The 15571-nt window shown below is 51.4% G+C and overlaps 1 protein-coding gene and 1 long non-coding RNA gene across 3 annotated transcripts in view; both read right to left on the reverse strand.

The window, feature by feature from the left end:
- Positions 1-1109: 1109 nt before the first annotated feature.
- The window catches only part of ST8SIA2 (ST8 alpha-N-acetyl-neuraminide alpha-2,8-sialyltransferase 2), a 28721-nt gene continuing 14259 nt past the window's right edge, over positions 1110-15571 (reverse strand). Inside the window, exons 3-6 of the mRNA XM_083849904.1 lie at positions 13903-14031; positions 13175-13432; positions 11097-11390; positions 1110-3512 (exon numbers count right to left, since the gene is read on the reverse strand). Of these exons, the coding sequence (XP_083706030.1) occupies positions 3224-3512; positions 11097-11390; positions 13175-13432; positions 13903-14031 (970 nt within the window). The 3' untranslated portion in view covers positions 1110-3223. The remainder of the gene's footprint in view (positions 3513-11096; positions 11391-13174; positions 13433-13902; positions 14032-15571) is intronic.
- On the reverse strand, positions 8157-11090 carry LOC310904735. 2 transcript variants are annotated; one of them, XR_014588585.1, is made up of 2 exons: positions 10397-11090; positions 8157-8741 (listed from the first exon to the last, which is right to left on the reverse strand). It is a non-coding gene; the product is annotated as an uncharacterized lncRNA (long non-coding RNA). The 2 variants fall into 2 exon arrangements; XR_014588586.1 differs by lacking the exon at positions 10397-11090 and adding an exon at positions 8926-10211.

A 15571-nucleotide genomic window follows, 5' to 3' on the forward strand; every position in this document is an offset into this window, starting at 1 on the left:
CTCCTGCAGGGCCATTCCTCAGGCTGGACAAGCCCCGGTTTTGGGTTGGTAATGGCAGACTTGTTTCTTGAGCTTCGTTCAGCAGGGAAGAAAATCACTGGAGCAATCAAAGGGAGAGGAAAGCACAAGCTCACTTGCTGGGCATCAGAGGGCGAGGCCACTTCTTATCCCCGGGCTGGCTTCCGAGCATGTGGCAGATCAGAAGGCTGGGATGTAACAAAGCCAACCAAGATTAAAAAGAAAGGCAATCCAGACAGCTGTGCTTTTGGCTGTGGCTTGGCTGAGCAGTCGAGACCCTTATCTGCAAGCTGTGGTGAGGAAAGAACAGACAGGAGGCACACAAGGATGGAAAGGGCATTGCACTTGGATAGGAGCATCCCTGGACCAGTGCCACAGCAATACAAACACAGCCCTAGCTCTGGATTCAGCCACATGGAAACTCCAATTCAGCTCTATTTTACAAGTCCAGGTCTAACATCAGCTGCTTGTTACGGTCTGAAAGTTTATTCCTAGCCCACAGCAGGGAAATAAGCATCCCAGAGCCACAAGTTTGGGCTGGAGGCAGCAGCAGGATGGAGGAGTGAAGAGCCAAGGGGCATCCAGCGTGTTCACGGCACAGCACATGCACCTGGATGGCATCCATATGGGATTTTGTCTTCCTCTCAACAGCAGGAGAGCCTTAACTGGCATGAAGGCATCCACCAAGCAGCAGCCCGGTCCCCAGGCATCTGGTGGCTGCCTGATTGCAGTCCCACGTGGCAGCACCGGGGCGGCTGGTGTCAGTTCGGGAACCTGGAGAGCATCCATCTGCCTTCTTGTGCCAGGGACCAACCTGGATGGCAGCGAGGTGAAGTGGGAGCTCTGCCACTGATTTGAGCAGCTGCTGGGCTTCACTCTTGGTTTAATACATTTAAAATAGGGAAATAGAAACACCACCAGCAATTTCATCCTCCAGGATAATTTGCCTATACCTTGCTTGGGCTCTGCCCCAGATGCTCCAAGGGCACCAGAAATCCCCCTCTCTCTTCCCTTTTCTCCATATTTAACCAGCTTAACATTTCACAGTCTTAACCCACTTCTCACATTGATACGTCAAAAAAAAATCACACTTTTTTTTCATTTTCTTGCATTTTTATTTAAAAAGAAGGTTTGCTAACAGCGATCAGTACCGTGGCCCAGGCTCCTCAATACAACAGTTGGCTTTAGCAGTCCTGTGGCTTCATCCCCATCTCTCCCTCCTCCGTACCGGGACAAACCAGGGATCATCCCATTTAGCAACCACTCCTGAATCGTGGGATGCTCCTTGGCACTGCAGACGACTTCCACCTTGCAGTTTCACTCTTTGCCTCCTCCTGTCTCAGGAAAACTCAACAGCTTAAGCTGAGGTTCACAGCCAGATTTAACTTTATCCTGTCACTAAACTCAATAAAAATTAAAAAAAAAACAGGCTTAAAAAGCATACATAAAATAAATCACTTCCTGGAGTTGGAAAGAAACGTCCCCCTGGTGGCAGATTAGCCCACTTTTATCCACTATAATGTTGCTTACACCTTAATCTTCGGCATCTTCATCTGACACTAATTAGCAGGCTGGAGGTTCCTACGGGTATCATACTGTCTACATCCCAAAACATGAAAGAGAGCTCTTCTTTTTACCACTCTAAGCACTCTGCTTTTAAAGAAGCAATGTGAAGTACTTTAAAACCCAAAACATACACTTTTCAACTTAAAAACCACAACTGTAGGAGGAGGCACAAAGGTGCTGAAACCTCACCACAAAAGCATTGCGACGCTTGCCCAGGGCTCGGCTGTGCATTATTTGCTTGCACACAAATTAAAACCAAATTGCACTCGCTGAACCCCGGACTCACCTGCACTCTGGCACCCAGCGCTAATTAGGAGATGAATCAAGGAGGTTATGGAAGCAGAAAATTAAATGAGCTAATCAGACCAATCTAGTTACTTCCCTCAAAAAAGGAATGCAAAATTTAGAGAAAAGCCAATGCAGTTGTAAGAACTTTTTCATATTTTAGGTACTCTCAGAAAAGCATGGGAAAAGATTAATTATTTCTTTGACGCTCATTACTACGCAAGCATCCCATTGAGAGCTATCTGACATCCTATTTAACTGTTCAGAACAACAACTAATTGGAGCTTGAAAGAAAGGATAGATCAGGACTTCAGTAATGCAGCGCTGTGTGCTGGCTCCTTGCGGAGAAGTGAGAATAAATTATTTAGACTTGACAAAGTCCCTTGAAGTCCTGTGGTCTTTCTGCTTGGCTGGGTCTCAGGCCTATCAGCAATATTTCAGCAGTTATTTTTGGAGGGGGAGAGAAGTCAGGCTGCTTAACAGGTAGCTTTTGGGAATTAAGAGCTAGATGTACTTATGGTTTTCATGAGCCCTGGCAGATGTCGAGTGTCTTACACCGGGGCACAGTAAGACAATACTAATGGCGTTGGTTTGCAGCAAAAAACCTTCCTGCCACGTTCCAGCATCTCTGCTCCTTCCCTTCTATATCTCTCCTTAAGAAAGGATGAGGAAATTCATCCTCAGTATCCTCCTAACTGTCCACCCAGCTCATCCACCGCCTCCTGGAGACCATACTGCAGCCCCGGAGGCTTCTCCCTTGCCTCTCCAAAGGCTGTGCTGCGCTCAGATCTGTGTGCTGCCCTGCTGGGCACCGGTCCCTGCTGGCAGGGGACGGGTCCCGCTGGGTGTTCCTCAGCTGTGAGAGCCGCCAACAAACCTTCCCTGCCCACCCCGCTCCCTGCCCCTTCCCTCCCCGCCACGAGCACGGAGCCAAGAACGTGCCTTGCTGCAGCGCACCAGGCGGTCTTGGCCGAACAAACTAACTACCAACCTCGGACCAGTCACGACAAACGGCTTCACGTTTACCCGTCACCTAACATACCCTCAAAAACCAAGGTCACCACCACACGCCTCGGACGTTGGTCGAACGCCCGCTCCCGGCCCAGCGAGCGCGAGGTCTCGCCGGGGCCGGCCACTCCGGATGCTCCCGCGCCTCTCCTGCCCCTTTCCTTGGTGAACACCAAACAGTTATAATACTCAGGTCAATATATATAGGTACCACGTATATGTATTTGTGCCGCTGCTCTGCGCGTTGACAAAGACAACCAACCCCGCCAGGCCGCACTCGGCCTTTCCGCCCCCTCCCCGGCCTGCCCTGGTTGTGCAGCCTGCAGGAACGCGGCCGGGGGCCGCCCTACGTGGTGGCCCCGTCGCACTCCCCCACAGTCAGCTTCAAGGCTCCCTGCTGGTGCAGAGTCTTTAAGGCTTTGAACTCCAAGGGCATGGTGTGCGGGCTGGCCTGCGAGGTGTAGCCGTACTTGAGGCTGTCGTAGTAGTGGTACTTGACCGGGTGCTGGTTCTGGTCGAGGGGGAAGGGCCAGAAGCCGTAGAGGTGGATGCGGTTGCAGAAGCGAGTGGCCAGGGTGTACATGAGGAGGCCGGTGGTGGGTCGCTTGATGTGCACCTTGTTGGTCAGCCAGTACCTGCAAAAGGACAGCAGAGGAAAGCCTGTTATTGCCCCCGCGGCCGGGCTCGCACACAAAGCTCGTCTCTTGTGAATTTTTTTCCCCCTCTCTGGCCGAGATATATTGGTGATTCAAAGTGAGAGGTTTCTGACTAGCAGAAGAGTTCTCCATGCCAAGAAAGCCTCTCTGGGGATTGCTTCATGAATAAGCATCTCCTGCTCTCTGTCTGGCGGTTACACCACACGTGTTGCTATGGCATTGAAGCATCTCATGTCTCGGCAATCCGTTACGAAAAACAAATTGCTCGCAACGCTGGCCTTCGGTACTTCAGCCTACAATTATCTTCCAATCAACCTAGGGGATCGATACCTCAGACCTAACCATCCACACGTCAAGTAGACTCCAGCAGCCCCTTGAAGCAGCCACTCGCACACACAGCTGACAATTTTCATTGATCAATGAAGACTTTACTGACAGTAAACACAACAGGGCTGTAAAAACGTTTGCCTTTGAATAAAGGGTCAGCAGGCTGAAGGAGCTCAAACACACCTGCTCTGGTGCCCGTGGTGCACACAGCCACCGCTCTGCGGCCCTGTATCAAAACACGGCGCCAGGCTTTGCAACATCAGTTCATGAAACACGCAATTGGACACATTGCAATATGCAACACACGATACACAAGCTAGATGCGCTCCCTGTTGCAAGCTGTGCTGCTTTTTATGAGGGATGGCAAAAAGATAAGGGGAAGGAGGCATCCTGTAGTGATGCACGAGCAGAAAGGAGCAGCAGCTATATTTTTTGGGCTGCTGATAAAAGTTCCTGCAGTATCAACATCTTGTAATAAGAAGTTTCCAGCGCCCAGCGCGTTATTGCACAGACAAGTTATCTGGTTTGCTCAGCGGCAAAGCACCGTCGAGGAGCAAAATCAGAAAGGAGAAGATCTGGGGGGGGTGGAAGAGGTCCCCAGGCACGCTCCCTCCTCCCCGAACATGTTTGATGCCGCCGCTGCCTGCTCAAGCCCTCACCGCGGGGTCTGCCAGTGGATTATTGGTGATGGATAATTCAAAGGGCCTGGGTGCAGGTGACTGAACACGGGACACGTCTTGCTCCTCATTCACGCTTCCCGCTGGGCTCCCGAGGGTCCAGGGCTCAGACAGCAGGAACCCGCGGGAGAGCAGAGCCATAATCCTGCAAATTAGCTTTTCATGAAAGCCATTAAAATTTAGCAACCAAGGCACAAAATGTACTTGCTTGTTCTCAGTGAGATAAGAGGAAAATTGACTTTTCTGGTGAATCAAATTCCAGAGGCATGCACAGAAAGGGGGGGGGGGTGGGTTCATGGGGGTCCAACGCCCCAGGACTGGCCAGGAGCCCTCAGCTTTAGTGAAGTACGAGTGCGGTGTTTGGGGAAGGACGTCCTCCTTGCTTGACACCTCTCCTCAGCACCCAGCATGGAATAGGAGCAAGAAAGTGGGGAGAAAACAGCAAGAATAAGCGTCACCATTGGCCTTTTCTGGGCTTGCCCAGGGATTGAGCTATGGGGACAGCAAAGCTTGCTGTGGTGCCACTGCCTCACCCCACAGGTAGCTGAGGAACAGATTCCTCGATTTCTTCAGGGGAATCACATCAGACCCCTGATGTGCACAGAGAAATGGGAGGTTATCACAGCTGTTTAATGCTGGATTAGGGTATCCTCCTGTGGCAGGGAAGCCACCCGGGAGGAGCTGTCACATTGGGGGTGGCTCTGGGGGAAGATGCGGCCCTCAGTTTGAGGGCACCCCACAGCAAGCTACTGGGGTGCCTGCCCAGCCTGCTTGAAATGCTGACTTTTTTTTTTTTTTTTTAAGATATATTAAGAATGACAAAAATGATAGGGGCTGTACTCCGAGGAGCCCTCCCAGCCACAGCAGGAAGGGAATCTGCCAAAACAACCCAACATGCCCACTGGGCACTCCAAACCTTCCTGCAACATCACAGTGGGGCTCAGTGACAATTCGGATGCTCAGAATGAAAATAACAGATACCATACCTAATATATAATGTCCAAACCATACCACAGGTCACACCACAGCACTTGCAAGTTGCTTCTTACACAATTAAGGTGGAAAACCTCCAGTGAGTGCTGGGGAACACTTTCTAATGACCCGTTTGTGGCAGGAGTGCGGGACGATCTCCCTCTCGTCTCTCCCACCACTGCCCAACAGAGACAATGGCCACATCCCCAGTGCAGGAGAGAACAGCTGGGGATGGAAATAAAACCTAATTAATTCCGTAAATCCAAATGAGGTTGTCTGGGCGCACATGGGATGCTGTGTCAACAGCACACCTTTAATATGTGAGGTCCGGGATTTTAATTAGGAGGAAAGATAATCTTGAAGCAGGCAGTAATTATTTTTCAAATTGGCTACACCAATCACCATAACTATTAACTGCAACATTTTATGGAAAGAGACAACAATTAAAAGAGAAGAGCAAAGAGCATTCCTGAAACTCAATGCCTCCTTTCTCAGAGCCCTTCCGAGCGCCGACCTCCTTCAGAAGCGGCGTAAACAAACCCTCAGGGGTGTAAGCAGCTACAGAGATGGTCTGGCACCTGAGTGGGATGCAGCTATGAATAGGAGCCATAATGCTGCCAGGCAGGAACTGCCTGAGACAGCTCTTGTTTGGAGGAGCATGATAACAACAGATGGAAAATGCCACCAGAGCATCAAGGCCATCTTTTGTAAGGGAGCAGCCCAGACACAGGGCTGAGCACCCATCCGAGCTGATACTTGGTGCTAGCCAAGGACAGAGGTTTTGGAAGGAGCGGCTCAGAGCCCTGTGCTTTCTCCTCACCGGGTACCATCCGCCACGGACAGATCAGGTGTCTTGCAAAAGAGACTTCACCAGTGCCCACCGGCCACTGGGAAAAGTGCTGCTCCTCCCCAAAACCCAGGCAAAACTTAACAGTTCCAGCACACGGAGGCAATCACAGCAACACCATTTTCCCAGGAGGTTTCTGAGAAGTCTCCTGAGCAGAACTGCCCAGTGCTGCTGCTGGTGCGTGGCTCAGCCCTCGAGACCCAGAGGAAATCCCTCTGGAGACAAAATGCTCTGAAGCCACCCATAGGAAGCACCGGCTCCCACCTGCATCTGGAGGGACTGACAGCGCTCATCCTCCCCCTGCATCGCCCTGTGCACTGAATTTGGGGATCAGAGTCTGGCCCCAGCTCGTGCCGAAACGCTGGGTGCACGACTCCTCCCTGCAGGCAGTGTTTGGGATCATTAGCAAGGGCAGGATCCTGCCCTGGGCTTGCACATCACCTGCTGATGCATCCGAGGAAACCCTCAGGTAACGTGTACCCTCCAGGCAAGGGTTAAACTGCAGGATAAAATAAACAGAAAATCTATCACGCTGATGAAATGAGTGAAAGAAAGCCGGGCCAATGAAGAAATCAAGTTTCAGCAGCATCAGCCGCATTATTTTGTGATACAAATCAGAATAGCTGAAATAATGCAATTTCAGACCCTTTTAAAACAGCTTATTTGTACAAGTGCGACACAAACACAAGCTGTTGTGGAGGTGCTAGCCCCTGAGTGTCTGAAGCACACTATCTGCCTGCCACACACATCCTGCTCCCATTAACGCTCACGAGAGGCTGGCTGAAGGCAATCAGCACCCTGCTGGCACCCCGTGCTCCCACTGCCGCACGCCAGGACAGGACCGGCAGGGAACAGCACAGAGAGGAGATGAAGTGCTGGAGCCCCGGGGGACAGCAATATCTTCTTATCCATCTGTCCGTGTGTCCAGTTTCCTCCTTCACCTCCCACAAAATAACCACGCAGTGACCAGATCCGTGCTGGATGGGGGCTGACCCTCAGGTCCTCACCGAGGATCCCAAAGCCGGACCCGGAGCTGGGCTTCATCCCCAGCCCAAACCAAGCCTCCGTGTCCTGACACAGCACATGCAGGGGGAGATGGGGCTTGGGTTGTAGTGTGCCAGCACAAGGAAGTCGATGCTGAGGGACTGAAGATTGGTGACAGATGAATAACTGAGTCCTTATGCAGGTCTGTGTAACTGGGATGCCCGTCTGAACGCCCAGGGTACTCAACATCCATAAGCTGAGCCATCCCCAGACAGGAGAAATGTAACTGGGAAGAGAATCACTATTTCTTTACCCTTTCCTTCCTATGCTTCTCCCCTTCTTTTTACAAAGGAAAACCTAAATCTTCCTGATTAACTGGAACCAATCAAGCATCATGGGGACATGGTGGAGACAGACACCAGCTTGGATACAGCGTGCCTCATTTGCTCCTGCAGAAGGGGCGAGAATAATTGCCCACACAAGCGTTCCTTCCTGCGATACCGCTTATCTAACCCACACACGGCTTTACTTCGATGTTATTCAGGTGTGAGGACCCAGAGAGAGATCTGATGCAAGGATGAACCCACCTCATGTCCCACTGAGCTGTGTTTCTGAGGACACGTGGCAGAGCCGTGCTATGAGAGCTGCGGGCACCAAGCGAGGCGATTGCTGTCACAGAGAGCACGCGCGAGCTGTCACGGCTGCTTGGATGGTAAACCTAATGGGAGAGCGAGCCAAGGAGCTGGAAGATCTATTGATTTTTTATTTTTTTAAGAAGCTCTTAATAAAATCTGATGGGATTAGAATTGGTTACAGCCAAGAAACCCTTGTGATGGACACAGAGAGAAATGCTAGACTAGATTATACAAGGCGAACTGAAACGTGCCCGTGAATTCTCCACAAGAGGTGATAGCCAGACCTCCAGACACAATTGTCTCACCCCACTTCCTGCATTTCATGTTATTTCTCTAACAAAAGCTGCTTGGCAATGGGGATTACAAGGCTTTTTGGAGACACTAACAGATGACTTATAAGGGGCTCGCTTGCTTCCCAGCCAGAAGATGAGCACCGCGCTTGCCAGAAGCGTCGCTCAGGAGACATTTTAGAGAATCTCTCCGAAGTGAGTCACGCACCCCAAAACGCATGGAGCCGGCACCAGGAACAGGCTCCTTAGCCAGTAATTCTGCTCCATCACTTTGACAGTTTGCTTCTGAGCCCCTCCATCGAAATGCTGATGGCTCTCCCCCTTCTTGGCATGCAGGGAGTGGAGCTGGTGTGAGTTTAACCGCGAGAGAAGAGCCTCTGTCCTACTGCATTGGTTATCCAGAACCACCGACACAAAGGCTACCAGCAAACATTTAAGGCACCAGCACAGCTGGGAAGGTGGTGTCTCACATGATGCTGTTAAGGACAACAAAAACAGAATGCTTTTTATTTATCTCAGTGATGGACGCTCTACAAGTGCCCCAAATGCACTGCAAATTATAGGAAGAAATGTTCAATTGCCACGGAAATGCATTTTGGTGTGGGGGAAAGCAGAGCAGGACAATAAATTCCGTGGTTCAAGGAAGAGTCAAGAACTTACAAATGTATTTCTCTGGAAGTGAAGGAAGAACAGTAAAGGCAAAGCTTTTGTAGCTGAATTGAAGTTGGCTGAGATAACATTAGTCTGTGTAGAAAGTGCAATTTCTTAAAAAAAAGAAAAAGAAAATACTTAAAAGAGTTTCTTAGCTGAAAGACCTTCCCCATTTCTTTGTAATTTCTAAAACAACTTAGAATAGATTATAAATCAAAGGTAGCTCTATCCAGCAAAGCAGCAAAGTAGAAGGCACAACTCTATCACTGTAGTGCAAGGGGGTGTTCAGAAGGCTTTGTGGGTTATTGTTTCTCAGCTGCATGCTACACTCCACAGGGTGTCTTAATTTCACAAATCTCAGATCCATCAAAGAAAAAGCTTAATGCTATAACTACCATGTTCCCCAGAGAGATGGGGACTGCAGAAGTTATCGGACACCATGCCCTTCTAACAGCTAGGAGTTCATCAAGAAAAAATACATGATGATTGTAGAAATTAGTATCAAAGAAGGTAAATAACTAAACTGCTAGTCACTCTGGTCGGTTTGACTTGGGGAAAGACTCCTTCCTCATCCCAAACCGCACCATATGTTTTGGTAATCATTAATCAACAGCATCCTCATCTTCCTGCTGCTGGGCTGAGAAGCAGGAGGGCAGGGCAGGCAGGAGCTCCCCTGGCTCGGAGGGGAGCCGAGCAGCATGGGGCACCCTCCTCTCGTCCCGTGGGGAGCTGAGGAGCAGTGCCTGGCCCCACCAGACCCTCACAGAGCTGCCTGTGGGCAGGTGCTGGCACCGGGAGCGGTTGCCAGCACAGGATTAGCAGCCTGTTGATTTAAAGGGCTTATTACAGGAGCTTAATTCTATTTTGACAGACAAAAGTAAGTCAATTACAGCTAGAAATAGCTCAGAATTTGGGTTATTTCCCTCCCTCCCTTTTACATGAGTTGTGGTGTTATTTTCCTCCCCTTTCTTTACCTCAAAGCCAGCATTTTCTGTGAAATGCCTCTCAGGCCCAGGGAAGCCTCAAGCACAGTCACTGGAGGGCAGACCCTGCTGTCCTCACGCCTTACTGCTGCCTGGGATTCACCGTGATGCCGGAGCCCAGCTTAGGCTGGCTTGTGCTGGAAACCACCCCGAGAGCACCCCCAGGGCCTGCCCTGTGCCCACCCCCTGTGCTGGCACGAGGCGATGCCAGCAGGGAGCAACCCATCCAAAAAGCTCAGGCTGGAAGGTGCAGAGGGGAAGAAATGCCCAAAGTAATCAAGAACTGTCAGTGCTGAGGCTCAGAGGGGGGAGCGTCACCTGCTCAAATGAACTCCCAGCCTGGGAGAGCAACAGGTTGGAGTCTGGATGAGAGAGGAGAACTGCTGCTACAAAGGGGCTGACACTAAGCCACCTCCTGCACAAGCCACCACCTGCCTGCTCTCCCTAAATACCTAACAGATGATCTCTTACCCCAGGGAAATAAAGCAAGAGCCTACCTCATCCCCAAGGCATTCGTGTAGAAGCCTCACCCCTGGGGCTCCCTTTCTTTATAGCCTCCCCAGTACCCTCCAGCTGTGCCTTCCACACTCCTGAAATTGCAGCAGCCCCTTCTTGCCCTCCCAACACATCCCTTCACCATCACCTGAGCCTATTTACCTGATTAGCAGGACTAGGCCACATCAGACCTTTCCCTGCCTTAGAAGTTCATTTAAGATGAGCACTGCAATTAGCAGCATTACAGGAGCACATGGGCTGTGCAAGAACTACTCAGGAACTACTGGGTCTCTGCTGTTCAAAGCTACCACCAGCTCCCTGATGTGAGAAGCTGGGTGATGTTCCCACATGTGACTCAAGCCCAAGTTGACGAGCCTTGTCACTAGCCAGCACACACCCATTTCTCCTAGGAAAGCCCTAACAGTAGGATGGGGAGTGATTGTGGTGACATCCAGGCTTACAGACAGCAAAGCACCATCAGATTCAGGCTCTGTTGCACACCTAGAAGACCTCACGCTCAGCCCAGCGAGGAGCCCCCCGCTTGCAAGGTGGTCTCCGGATCTCATTTAGGGCCCAGCCACGGCTCATGGAGTCTTCCTCATGGTCTGCAGAAGAAACAGCTCGCGCTGTTTGCCTCCAGCACAAACCCAGCTCAGGAAGCTCACGAAATGCTGGCTCCGAGCGCATCAACCATGCTCTCACCCTCGGACAGCGTGTAGCAGGCGCAGCGAGGGGTAGGCAGTCCTGACGTTGATGCGGTGCTTCAGGATGAGCTCGTTCACCCACTCCACGCGCTCCTTGCCCCCCTTGGCCATGAACGCTGGGATCCACAGGATGCTGCCGTTGAGGCTGTGCAGGCGCTGCAGCAGCTTCTCCCGCCACGTCTCGTTCACCAGGTCCTCGAAGGCTCGCTGGATGACCGACGGGTTCATGGTCACCAGGTCCGTCTTCATGCCCACGTCCTGCGCGTACTCCTGGACGGGGGCCAGGTTGCACCTGCGAGGGGAAACACTGAACAGCCCTCTGCAATGGATATGAGATAGGGCACTAACAAATATGGTGGGGGTGATGCCCAAAGCTGGGGCAGTGACAGATGTGCCCGTTTGCCCTCACTTTGTGGAAGGGGAAGGAAGAAGAATGAGGCTTTGCAATAAATTAGAGAGGCTCTCACCTGGTAATGACGAGCTATGTCAGTACGCTGGCACGCGTGTGCCTGTTCCTCTGGGCAATGCTAATGCTGCGTGTAACTGGTGGGCGGGTTTGTACGGTCTGTATTGCTGCTGGTGCAGTTCAAAAATAACACGGAGCAACAAACCTCCCTTGTTTGCTGCCACAGCAGATTTGAAATGAAATGGCTTTTCCCACGCAAGGAAGATGCTCGCCTCTGTAAGTGCCTGCGCGCCCCGCGGCAGCAGCAGCAGCTTGGGCAGGCTGGCAGATGTCCCCAGGTGAAACATGCACCAGCAGTGACAATGACACCGGCAGGAGGTGGATGCCACAGGACTTGGGCTCCGCAGGGTTTGGCTGATTGCAGCCTGTGACCTTCAGAAACCCAGTCTCACTCCATCATTTTAATTGCTGTCTCCTCTGGGGCTGTGCAGGCGGGTAGGGGCTCCGGTGCTCCTGTGAGGGATGAGGATGGAGGGGCTGTGGGATAAACCGCCAGCAAATCCCCCTTGTTTTATGGGGGGTTCCTAGAGCACGCTGTGCTCTCCAGTGGTGTTTTACAGTGAATTTACAGTATTTAACAAGCAGGAATTGTGTCTTAACCATCTGTCTTGATAATCAGCCGTTACTGCTATTTTTCCCCACTTTGCAGATGGGGAAATAATGGAAAGAAAACCCAGCGAGCGGCATGTGGGGCCCTGGAGCCCATCCGATGTGCTCGCTGCAGGAGTCAAATGGCTTAAAATAAACATTGGGTCTGAAGAGCAAAGCCGTGTCCTGGACGCAGACCCCATTCACTGCTGGCCATTGCCAGCCCTGCTGAAAAAGCCGCCTGGAGAAAACCTCCTCGTGAGGATGCAGTTTTGAGTGGTGGCTTGGCTAATGTATGGTGCGAAGAGCACGTCCACGCCAGCCCTGCACTAGCACACGTGGCTGGGGAGACTTCGTTCCAAATCCCAGTCCTACCCCACCTTATGCCCAGCGAAACTTTTGTCTTGCAACTTTGCTGCCTGACGTGAAACCCCTCCCTAAACTCTGCCAGAAGAGCAACAAGCTGTTTTCTCCTTTGCTCTCTCTGGTTACGTTTAAGGATGCAAACGGGTCCAGTCCCCTGTGGCCAGGAGGGAGCTGCCGGCAGCCAGGCTGGAGCAGCTGGCCGTGAGCAAGGGCAGAGGTGACATTATCCTCGTCCCCACGTCACGCAGGGGACTGCCTCCGTGAGTTGCTGATGGATTGGGCTGTCTTCATAATAGACTTGCCAGGAAGCAAATGTCTGCACATACATAAATCATCAGCGGGATCCCACAGCCCCCTCAGTCAAAGGTGCTGGGGATGGATGGGAGGGCTGGCGTGCTCCTCCTCTGCACTCCTAGCATCTTCTGGAGGGAATTCGGTGGAGATCGGGACCTGCCACCGCAAGTGGGGGCAGTGTGACTGCAGGACATGGGCACTGGGGACAGCAGGGTGAGAAGGCATGAGCTGTGTTTGCAAGGAGCGCTTGGCAGTGGTTGGAAGAGTTCACAGCAGGGCGTTCGTGTTGGTGAACTTTATGCTTGCACCTCTCCAATCCCCCAAACCCCCAAACCCATCACATGGCAGGATGTGGCCCCTACCTGATCACGAAGCTGTGTGCATCGATCTCGGGGCCGCAGCCGCTGCTGAGCAGGACCCCCGAGTTGCCCACGATGGCACAGGAGGGGAACTGCTTGCCCTTGAGGGGCGAGGTGCGGGGCAGCAGCTCGTACAGGTTCTGCGAGACGTTCATGGTGCTGTCTCTGTCAAAGACGTAGTGGATGATGTCCCCCGGCTTCAGCGTCCCCTTCAGCACCGAAATATCCTTCTCTGCATCCAGGAACTTCAAGATCTGTTTCCTAGGGACAGGGAAGAAAACGGCCCCATCAGCTCAGGTACAGAGGGAACTTGGGTAACACAGAAGATGAACTCTTTGTCTCCTGCCTGCCCTGCAGGAACAGCTTCCAAACAGCTGTCTCCATCTCAATGCCCTCTCCTGCCCCATCCAGCCCTTCCAGCAGGCTACCATGGCTGGCACACCATCAGTGGGGTCTCTGCATTCCTCCCGGGGCACACCAGCATTGCACACCAGTTCCACTTGGCCTGGAAACTGGGGGCTCGAATGCTCCGTGTTTCACGGCTGCAGGGCCAGCTGGTTCAGCCAGGAACTCATTTCCAAGCGATCGCTTACAGATATGAAGTCTAGCTCAGCAGGAGCTAAGCCTTTTATTTCTTCCTTGACTTCTTTAGATGATATACAGAGGCAATTTGCCAGCTTGCACTGGAGAGGACCAGATCTGTCTCTTGTCCTATAGGTAATTACCAGTACCTGATCTTCAAAGAGAGTGTCTGGTTGTGTCTCCATTTGGATGAGGCTGGTTTAATGTCGTGCTTAATGCTTTCATTACTTCTGTCAACAACAGCTGGAGACGAAGAGTCATTTATTACTACTTCAGCTCTAGAGAAAAGAAAGACAGGGCGAGGGAGAGAGACAGGATCCGTTAGCATCCCAATGGCATTTCTAATCACTGTCTTCGGCTGTGGCTGCTGGAATTCAAACTTCATCAGAAAAGCAAAATTGTAGTTATTACCTAAACGAGAACTGAAAGCCTGTTTGTATTCCGCCACGCTCAAGCCGACACAGATCCTTAAATACCTGCTCGCTCACACAAACACATACTTACAGGTTTACAGAAAACACAATTGTACACATCGAGCCGGAGAAGCGCATGCATAGGAAACAAGAGCACACTGCAGAGACAGGCTGGCAGACAAGACACACAGCCAAAATGTCACCAAGAGACGGGCTGCACCCCGAAGCAGAGCCCCTCAGCTCCTGGGGCAGGTAAAAACCTCAAGAGGGAAGCACAACCTGCACTTCACCCTATGGAGAAATGAATTAATTGAGCTGCTGGGTGCTGCTTGTGAGGTTGGGTACTCCCTACAACGACCCCAAACAGGGGGAGACTGGCTTCTTGGTAACTTTTTTCCCTCATTGAAAAAGAACAAAATGATTTCAGCATTCATCCTGCCTGCTCCATGCCCAGAAATGAGCAGGGGGATGAGAAACAGCCAGATACACTCATGCTGGGGTTTGAGGATGATCACTGGGAGACCCCAGCTTTTAATCCCTGCTCTAAGAGGCAAATAGGCCCCAGCACTTCAGTGCAATTTACATCAAATGGCATAAATTAAGGGAGCCTCTGCATATTTGATTTTAGTCAGCCGCCCTCCAAAGAGAATACCCAAACATCTCATCAAGAAGCTGTGCATGTGTCTGCAGCCCCGAAAAAGCCTTCACACTTCAGAGCGCTCTGAAAAACACACAGCCAAAGCACTTGCTACCAGCTGAAGGGAATCTCCCTCTGTAGTGCAAAGGGTTTTTTCCAGACGGAGAGCAGTTTGTAAATAAATACATTTATAAAAGGCAGGTAAAGCCCAAGGTGGGAAAAGAGGGAGAGACGGGGCAGAGCTCATCGCCCAGGCTCAAGGCAATGTGTAGCTCCTGGGAGCGCATCTCCAGCCCAAGGCTGGTGCTCCTGAGGACACATTACATCTCAAACTATGTAGTGCTGCAGAAACGAAGGGAGATGTGTTGATAAAGGCTGGATGTCAGCGTCCTTGTGTGTGCTTGTACATACCAAATGCTACGGGACCTTCTCCAGAGGCTGCCTCCAGTGGAGGTTGTTTCCCACCGTGCATTTTGCTATTTCACCTCATGCTGTGCAAAGCTTACTTATGAGGTGTCAAAAATCTTAAAGGAAATAGGGTAAAGGAATCTGAGGAATAACTATGATTTTTTTTGTCGTTGTTTTTCTGTTTTCTGTGTTTGATGATGTGTTGCGACATCGTCGCGGAATGGCACAGCTCTTTCTTTCTTGCGTGGTGTCGCTGGGCTTTACAACTTGGCAGTGCTGGGATGACACAACATCATCGTAAAAATAACACAGAGAGGCACCGAGTGAGGCTGTGATGCCATGAAATGACTCTGCAAGGGA

Source organism: Anser anser, assembly GCF_964211835.1.
Source record: "Anser anser genome assembly, chromosome: 10".
Classification (NCBI taxonomy): domain Eukaryota; kingdom Metazoa; phylum Chordata; class Aves; order Anseriformes; family Anatidae; genus Anser; species Anser anser.